The sequence below is a fragment of the Lagopus leucura genome, unplaced genomic scaffold (assembly GCF_019238085.1).
Source record: "Lagopus leucura isolate 7727_CA_CO unplaced genomic scaffold, USGS_WTPT01 Super-Scaffold_1, whole genome shotgun sequence".
Classification (NCBI taxonomy): domain Eukaryota; kingdom Metazoa; phylum Chordata; class Aves; order Galliformes; family Phasianidae; genus Lagopus; species Lagopus leucura.
The window spans coordinates 40947820-40956808 of record NW_024962250.1 but is presented as its reverse complement, the minus strand read 5'-3'; the positions used below and the strand labels follow the sequence as shown (position 1 = coordinate 40956808).

Sequence of the window (8989 nt, the reverse complement as noted above, 5' to 3'; positions counted from 1 at the left end):
AGGGGGGAATTTGCATCCACTACTGCTGTCAAACGTGGGCAGGGAGATGGGGATGTGGGGACATGGGATATGGGATATGGGGACATGAGGACATGGGGATGTGGGGATATGGGGCCATAGGGACATGAAGAATTGGGGATGTGGGAAAGGGGGGATATGGGGATGTGAGGAGGTAGGAATGGGAGACAAGTGGGCACACAGGGACATGAGGACTTGGGGACATGGGTATGTAGAAATATGGTGACATAGGGTTGTTGGGACATGAGAACACGGGGACACAGGAATATGGGGACTTGATGACGTAGGGACACAGGGACATGGGCATGTGGGGATGTGAAAAAGTGGGGATGTGAGGATGTGTGAACATCGGGATGTGGGATGTATGGACACAGAAACATGAGAACATGGGGATTTGGGGACTTGGGGAAGTAGGGACATGGTGGCATGGTAACACGGAGGCGTGGGGACATGAGGCCATGGGGACATGGGGACACAGGGACATTAGGGACATTGGGGTCAGGTGGACACAGGGACGTGGGACATGGGAGTGTGAGGATGTGGGGACCGTGGGGATGCCATGGATGCTGCCCATCCCTGCTGCCCACCCAGCTGCACACACGCAGCCATGCAGAGGCTTTGTTTGGTGGCGGCGGTGATTTTGGGGCAGTGCTGTGGATTAGCACAGCACGGTGGGGAGGGGTGCGGGGGATAAAGGTCCTGGCACTCGCCGTGCTCCAACAAAACAAAGCAGCAGATGGTTCCAGCTCCACATAAAGCGCAGTGAAGAAAAAAAAAAGGGGGGGGGTGGGGGGGTTTGAACCAGGGATGAAACAGCAAATGGGGAAAGGGAAGGAGAAAGGAAAGAAAAAAAATAAATAAATAGAAGAACCCTCAGCAAGTGTCAGAGCAGAAGAAAGCTGCGGAGAATAATGGCAAATGTTACAAAACAGACCCCAAAGCCCAGCACAAAGCTCTCTCACTAACATCTGTCCCACACAGCCCCTGTCCCCATTGCTGTCACCTTTAGCCTCGCTCAGGGCCATGGGGCCGTGACCCCAGCAGGCAGCACGCGCTGGGGACTGCAGGGACAGGAGGTGATGACACTGCATGGAGACCAGGGCTGCTCCTGGTGCTGCAGTGGGGCTCTGTCCCCATTGCAGCCATTGGGCCCTTGGCCATCCCGCAGCATTTTGTGGGTTTGAAGCTCTTTTTTTCCTAAATATATTGAGACCAGCTTCAGGTTCATCTTCAAAGAGAGCTCAGAGGATTCCCGGAGAGTTTTTGCAGAGAGAAGCGAAACAGAAGCCTGCAGCATGCTGCAGTGGGAGCTCAGCCCCATACGAGCCAGCAGAGAACCCGCAGGCTGCACTCAGCTGGCCGCTGAGGTGGGCTCCAGCTCCAATGAGGGCCTTAATAGGGTGCTGCGTTTTGGGGGTGCCCATAGGTGCTGTGTCACCGCTGAGGGACCTGCAGCACAAGGTCAACCCTGGGTGGCAGGGAGCCGACACGCTCCTGGGCTGGAGATATTGGGGTGACACGGCATCAGTTGGTGTGGCAACTCGGGACAAGGGTAAGCCGTCCCCCGGCGTGGTGATGCCGCCTCGGCGACAGAGGGGACCACGAGGACCCTAAGCTGGGGTGCAAGCCAGCACGGCCCCACGGTGATGCCACCTCGGAGCAAAGGACAGAGGAAACACGGGAACCCCAAGCCGGGACACGGCACCTCGGTGACGCCACCCGCACGGCGCACCTCGAACCCCGCGTGGGGCTCCGAACCGCCGCCGCCACTCGGCGCCGACCCTCCCCCGGCTCACAAAGAACCGCCGTCCATCCGCCCGCCCCCCCGGGGCCGCCCCTGCGCCGCTGCCCAATAAACGCGGCCGCATTTGAACGGGGCGCCGCCTCCGGTAGCCACGCTCCGTTCCGTTCGGCTCCGTTCCGCTGCGCTCCGCCGCAGACACCGGCAGGGCGCCGGGTGAGCACGGGGAGCACCGGGGGGAGGTGGGGTGGGGAGCCGACCTCCTTCGCTTCGCCCACCGAGGCCGCCCGCGTCGTTCCGGGCGGGCTGAAGGACGTAGCGAGCTGCCGGCGGGGGGCTGGGATGGTGACATCGCGCCGTTTGTCATTGGTGAAGTCCCCAGACGGCAGCTGGTGGGTGAGCGCGGGGCTGGGGGTGAGACCCTAAAGCGGAGCCCCTTAGGGTCAGCCGGAGCGAGGAGCTGGGGGTAAGGCTTTGGTGGTTTGGTTTTTTTTTTGGCGTGTGTTGCTTTGGGATGCTGCGTTGGCGTTTGAGCATTTTCCGTGTGTCCGCCGTGGGGGTGCCGGTGTGTGGCACCGTGATTCAGCACCCGTCGTGTCCTCGGGGCTCCGTCCCGGTGCCGTGCACATCTCGGGAGCAGCGGTCGGGTGTTGGTCCTCATGGGTCCCTTCCAATCGGGGATGTTCTGTGATTCTATGATCCCTAGAGTTTAGATTTTGGGTGACCCTGTGTGGAGCCAGGAGTTGGCCCCGATGTCCTTACGGATCCATTCCAACTCGGGGTGTTCTGTCATTCTATAGTTACAGGGTTTGGATTTTGGGTGGTCCTGTATGCAACCAGCACTTGGACCCCACAATCCTTACGGGTTCCATCCTACTCTAAATATTCCCCAACTCCACGACCATTGGCTCTGGGTTTCATCCCATCAGGGTTCCCCAAGTTGTGGGGCACAGCCCCGTGGCAGCTTGCAGAACCCCAGCAGATGGGAGCATTGTTTTTCCTTATTGAAAGGGCCCATTACAATGCAAATCCCGAGGTGCCGTGAATATTCAAACCTCCGTGCTGCTTTGAAGCTCTTTACATAAATTTATAGCTCTTTATTGCCCACTAATCTGCGGGCTGGTTAACAGCATCATCCCCTCTTTCTGCCAGCTCTGGAGGGGTTGGCTGTGTTTTGGGGGAGAGGGGTGGCACTGAGGGGCCGTGGAAATCATTGCAGTGCTCAATGGGGCAGAGGAAACGCCAGCTGTAGGGTTGGCTTTGGGGTGACCCTTGGAGAGGTGGGTGTGCTGTGGCCATGGGCTGATGGTTGGGTGCTGCGTTGTCCTTCTGGGTTCTGTTGGTGGTTTTTTTCCTCTTTCTCATTGACTTTTTTTTTCCCATTGGCTTTTGGGCATTGTTCAACCAAGGAGATGGTGGCACCTGAAGTGGGTTAAGCTGAGAAATCGCCCCAAAAGAGGCGAAACAGGGGTCTGTGGTTTGAGCAGGGAAAGCAGGGAATGATGTCAGCTCGGTCCCAGCTGTGCTGTGTGAGATGATTCATTAGGGGAAGGAGATAAAAAGCTCAACGAGACAGCTGACCTTCCAGAAGAGCTCCAGGGCCTCGTGTCGGTGGCACCTTGGAACAAAATGCTGTGCCAATGCCTGGGTCCCGGCCTTGCTCAGCACAAGGTGACATTGGCCGTGTTCTGCATCTGCTGATGTTCTGGCCATGGCCATGTGATGGAGCTCCAGTGGCTGTGCACTGCTGGGTGCCAGGGTTTGGTTGGGTCACAGCAGTGACTTGGTTTGGGTGCACAGAAATGCCATCAGCAGCGCAGCCTGAGGGCTGCAGGCAGAGCAGCACTGGAACAGCACTGGGAGAAGCTCCTTCCTTCCGCTCTTTGCTTTGATAAGCAACTGCTGTGCCAGCTGCAGTGTGCCATCCATGGATCGGCCATGTAGGCTAAAGCTTGGAGGTTGGGGTTGGCTCAAAGTCCTGAATTACCACGTTAGCCTGTATTGTTAGGGTTAAATTGAGCTGGGAATGGCTTTGTCAGCCTCTGTGTTGAAGGGGGTGGGTGCAAAAGGGAGGAGAGAAATGCTGGGGGAATTCCTTATCTCACCATCCCAAGTGCTTTCCTGCCAAAGGCTTGCCATAGGGTCGGTAGAAATAACAATGATAACAACAATAAAGTGCAGTTCTCCTAAAGCTGCCCGCTCGACCCAAGTTTATCATTTTGGAGGACTTACCGAACCCAAACAAAGCGACCCCCATTGGAGCTGAGCCCCTCTCAAAGGGGGAAGGAGGGGGGGGCCGGCCCAGCTGCTGCCCCCTCCCCAATCCCACCACTCCCAGCACCTCAGCTGCTGCCCCATCTGGAGCTGAGACGAGAGGCTGCTCTCAGCCAGGCTTTGTGCTCTGGTTTCCCCTCCGTGCCCCCGACCAGCAGCTGGGGCTCAGCTGACCCCATTATCCCCACAGCACTGGGATGGTTGTGCTGCTGCCTCCCAGCCTGGTGGTAGGAGGAAGGCGTGGGGCTGGGTTGGATCCTTCTCCCCGAAGCAATGCTGAATAATTCAGGCATCTTGGGTCACCTTGCACAGCAGCTGCCTAAGATGGAGGTTGTACGGGATGCGTGTGGGGCCGCGGCTCTGGCTGCCTGCAGGTAGGAAGGAGGGGGATGTCCTGTGCCTTATTCCTTCCTTTGTTCACTTGTAGGCTGGGAAACCTTAAATCCCCCCCTTGGCTGCGTGGGGATGTCTGTGTCTGTCTGTGTTCACAGCCTGGTGTGCTCTGGCCGTCCCTCCCTGCTGTGCTGCTCTGTGGCATTGTGGGTTCATTCCTTGCTGGATTTATGGGCTTCCATCCCTCCTCCCCCAGCATCTCTTGGCTCATTGGGGTCGGTTTAGCAGAGGGGGGCTCAGCAACCCCAATACTTGTGCGTGCACTGGGAGGTGGCACTTAGTTCTGTGCGCTGCCCAGCTGGTGGAAGTGGCTTTGGGGGTGTGGATGTGGAGTCAGGGATGGTTTGGGGGGGGGGCAGGTGGTAGCTGAGCCCAAAGGTTCGAGGCTCAGAAGTGCCTGGGAAGATCCTGGGGCTGGAGGCACTGAGGGTGTGCTGTGAGCGTTGGGGCTGCCATGCAGGCTGTGGTGCTGGTGCCTGATGTGTGCAGAGCCCCGGGTGCAGGTGGGAAGCGGAATTGCTGTGGGTGAGAGGCAAGGAACCAGTTTGCTGCCTTCCCTCTGCTGGCAGCATTTGGGGTTTCAGGTGCTGACTCCTCCTCTGCACCCCAGGTTGGATGCAGATGCGCTGTTGCTGCGCATCGGGGACCAGGCTGCTGTGTCTGTCCTGTGGGTTTCCTGATTCCCAGATTCCTGGGATCCCTGGAGGCCGCTGTGTGGGAAGGGATGGTGTTGGGGGGTGGAATTGGGTTGCATCTCAGGTACAGCCCTATAACCTGTGCCTGGGTTGCTGGCATGACCCTGCGGTTGTGTTATGGCATTGGTTCTGCTGCTGACCTCCTGAGCCAGGAGGGAAACCCTGCAGCCAGAATCAAAGGATGCCAGTCAAGTCCTCAGCTTGGACAGGAAATCTCACTCCCCGCTCCCCCTCCCAAAGTAAATCCCTGGGGTTGGGATGCTCCACGTTCCAAATTCCAGCACTGCCACCTCACAGTGTCCTGTGCTCGGTGCCAATTGCTCCAGGCAGGATTTGACCGCAGGTCCCTGCAGCCCAGCGCTGTGACATGGGCAGGGCAGTGACCCAGCGTGGATGTGTCCCCTGAGCACATGCCAATAACAGGAGAAGTGCTGCTTTGGGGTGCATGCTCTGCTCCCACGTGCCATGAGATCCATGTGCAGAGGGAAGCTCACGACTGGATGATGGCAGCCCTGTGGATTTTGGGGTGTAGCCCTCAGTATAGTGGCCATACGTACCTGCAAATCACCCAGCAAGGTGCAAGATCCCCCAGATCCTCACTATGTTTTCCCACTGAGCCTTTGCAGTGCGTTGCTCCTGGCTTCACCCAGGAGGCTACTGGGGTGGCTTAATGCAAGCAAACATGGATGCAAATGGTATGCACCATGGAGCAAAGCTGCCTCCATACCAGCCCTTGGGGTTTTCTTTGTGCTGTGCCGTGGGAATCCTTACCTCTGTGTTTCTCCCCCCAGGTGAGCCTGGCAGGCTATGGGATGGATGAAGCTGAGCAGGACCAGTATGAAGCCCGCCTCAAGGAGCTCTTTGACAGCTTTGACAGCACAGGCACGGGGTCGCTGGGGCAGGAGGAGCTCACTGACTTGTGCCATGTACTGCACCTGGAGGAGGTGGCCCCGGCATTGCAGCAGACCCTGCTCCAGGGCAACCTCCTAGGCAGGGTAAGGCTGGGGTTGTATTGCTGTGTGGATGTGGTCCTTGCTGTGCGCATGATAGGGATGTGTTTCATGGAGTTGTGGAATGGTTGGATTGGAAGGGACCTCAAAGACCCCCATCCTTGTCGTGGGCTGGGTGCCCCCCTGCAGCTCAGGCTGCCCATGGCTCCATCCGTGGCCTCAGACATCTCCAGGGCAGCCAGAGTTTCTTGCTTTGGTCACTGGGCTGTGAGCAGCCCAGCTCCAGCCATGTGTTTGCACTGCTGCTCCACTGTGTGAGGATAGGGTGAGTGTGAGACAGCCTCCAGAAGGTGAGCTATAATGGGAGAGGAGAAAACTGCCAACTGTAATGTTTGTCCCCAGATGGAGCCAACTGCACAGAGTTTCTCCCCACCAAAATTCTCTGATGCCATCACTTCATGCTCAGCATTGCTTGTGCTGTCTCCAGCCTTAATCACTTCCTTGGGTCCTTGGAAGGTTATGGGGACCGAAAGCCAGGGCTTGAGCTTCTGATTTCAAAGAACCACAGAATGGTTGGGTTGGAAGAGACCTTGAAATCCGTTCAGTACCAACCCACTGCCATGGGTGACTTAAGCTGCTGCGGACAACAGCTGCAATGGGAGTACATGCCACCACATTGAGAATGCCATCAGACTCCATGGTGGCCACCTGAGCCACCTCCATCCGCATTTCCTGGTGTCCCCATGCAGCTGCTGGTAGGAAATGGCTCCTTCCTCCTTTGGGGTCGCAGCATCCTGCTGGCTCACAGATCCCCCAGCTGCTCTGTGCTTTGCAAATTGACATTATGCCGTGGCTGTGTCCTCATAGATGGAAGCATCAGGGTGTCGAGCCCCTGCTGAGAGCACTCCAAGTATGGGGCATGCTCACCCCATCCCTCCTACTGGCTTCCCACAAGCTTGGGCCATTCCTATTTTATGTTCTGCTGGGGAGATCTGCACCTGCCCGTGGGCCACGCTGCTTTGTTCCTGGGCTTTATTTCTTGGGGAGGCTCTGGGGAACGTTTTGTCTGCGGAGCGGCGGGGAGTTGGCGTGGCCACGTGCTGCCTTTTGTGCTGGGGCTGAATGCTTAGGGCTGGGGGGAGCATCCCCACATCCCAGCACCAAGGAGGTGCACGTGCTGCTGCTGGCTTTGTGCAGGCTGCTGGGGATTATTGCTGCAGTCCGGTGGGGCTGTGCAAATCCTTACAGCACTGCTGGGCCATCCCTGGTTCTTCTTCTCAGGCCTTTCTGCGATGCTTGCAGCAATTCCTGGCATTCCTGGGCACTCTGCCTGCTTGCCCCTTGTGTCGTGTCAGTGAGCAGCTAACATGAAGCAGCACTGCAGGGATAGCAGGGATGTGAGCTGTGGGATCACTCAAGTTGGAAGAGGCCCCCGTGTTTCCCCATCCCTCCCATCTCCATGAGGGCCACATCTCCACGTTTCTGGAGCTGTGGGGTTGGGGAATGTTGGGCACCTCCCTGGAGCACTCCTTGGTGGCCGTCCTTTCTCAGCCCAACACGGCCCTTCCCAAGTCCTGATGCAGACAGTGGGACATGGTGCTGACCCCAGCCTCATCCCAGCAGGGCACACACATGCTGCCATTGTCACCCAGCATAGCACAGACGGCCAGTCCTGCAGCTCCAGGTCCCAAAATACCCTGCGTTCAGCCAAGCGTGTCAAAAAGAGCATTAAACTTTAAACGCCCTCCTGGTGTTTTGCTGCTGCAGACGTTCTGCCTTTGGCTTGTACAGGCTTTGGCAGGGCTGGCTTGTGGCTGAGGCTGCTTTGGGAGGGCTGTGTCCAGTGCTGATGTCACTGGTGCTTGCTGCATGTCATTGGAGGAGAGTGGTGCTGGGAGCAGTGGCAAAGCCTCACTTTCTGTAGCATGAGCTATTTTGGAGCTTGTGGCTTTGCTGTCCCATGGGTTTCCCTGCCTGGCTTGTGCTTGAGCACAGCACTAATTCTGGCAGCTGCAATTTTCTAGGCATGTTCTTTGTACATCCCTCCAGCGCTCAAGGTCGGATGCATGGCGCAAGCAGACGCTGCTTTTCCTGGCTTGCTGGCTGCTGGGATTTGCTTGATGTTCTCCAGCAGGTCAAACAGGAAGGGAAATACCCCCCAGCTCTCATGGTGCATCCATCCTGAAGCTGGGTGCTGCTGCCCCAAAGGCACTTGGGCTCTCTGCAGGGCTGTTGGTGCATCCATGTGCCACCTCCCTCTGCCCCTTGGCTTTGCAGGAGCACTGTGCTCAAGAAATATGTACATGTAGTGCTTAGGAACGTGGCTAGTGGGCAATGTTGGTGGTAGATGGGTGGTTGGACTAGGTGATCTTAAGGTCTTTTCCAATCTTAATGATTCTGTGATTAAGGGCCACCTGTGAGTGTGCCTCTTGTGTCTGTGCTGCCCATTTGCATTTGAAATCCAGGGAGCACTGAAGGATTCCCAACCACAGCCTTGCAGCCTAATCTTCCAGGAGCGTCTTTGGCTGTGGTCACGGTCAAATTGCAGCCATCTGCCCACGTGCAGCTGCAGCCCTGTCCTCCTTCCCCTCCCCTCCTTCTCCCCCCTGCTCCTGGTTCAGCTCCACAGCTCATCCCATTTGCACAAGTGACACCCAGTGACTCCTATTAATTTTTCCCTGCTGCCTCCAGGACCCAGCCAGACCCTGTGCCTGACCAAGGGGTGGCTCTGCCTGCTGTCCCCAAGCAGATCTTGGGGGGAAGGAGGACATTTTATTCCAACTCTCATCTTTTATTCATGCTCCTTCAGTCTAAACATCAAGTTGTTGTTTTTTTTTTTATTGGGTAAATTCTCTTATCTCTGCAAACTGTCCTTGTGAAACATGTTAGTGTTGTGAAATGAATGGCAGCAGTTGGTA

General features: G+C 57.0%; 1 protein-coding gene across 4 annotated transcripts in view; it reads left to right on the top strand.

Annotated features, from left to right (window-relative positions):
- The first annotated feature begins 1917 nt into the window (after window positions 1–1917).
- NIN (ninein) overlaps window positions 1918–8989 on the top strand; it is a 50633-nt gene continuing 43561 nt past the window's right edge. For 3 of the 4 annotated variants that reach the window (XM_042863368.1, XM_042863376.1, XM_042863384.1), the window contains exons 1-2: window positions 1918–1975; window positions 5913–6116. In XM_042863368.1, coding sequence (XP_042719302.1) covers window positions 5934–6116 — 183 coding nt within the window. In that variant the 5' untranslated portion in view covers window positions 1918–1975; window positions 5913–5933. Of the gene's footprint in view, window positions 1976–5912; window positions 6117–8989 lie in introns of those variants that run through there. The other variant, XM_042863392.1, reaches the window with a different exon arrangement.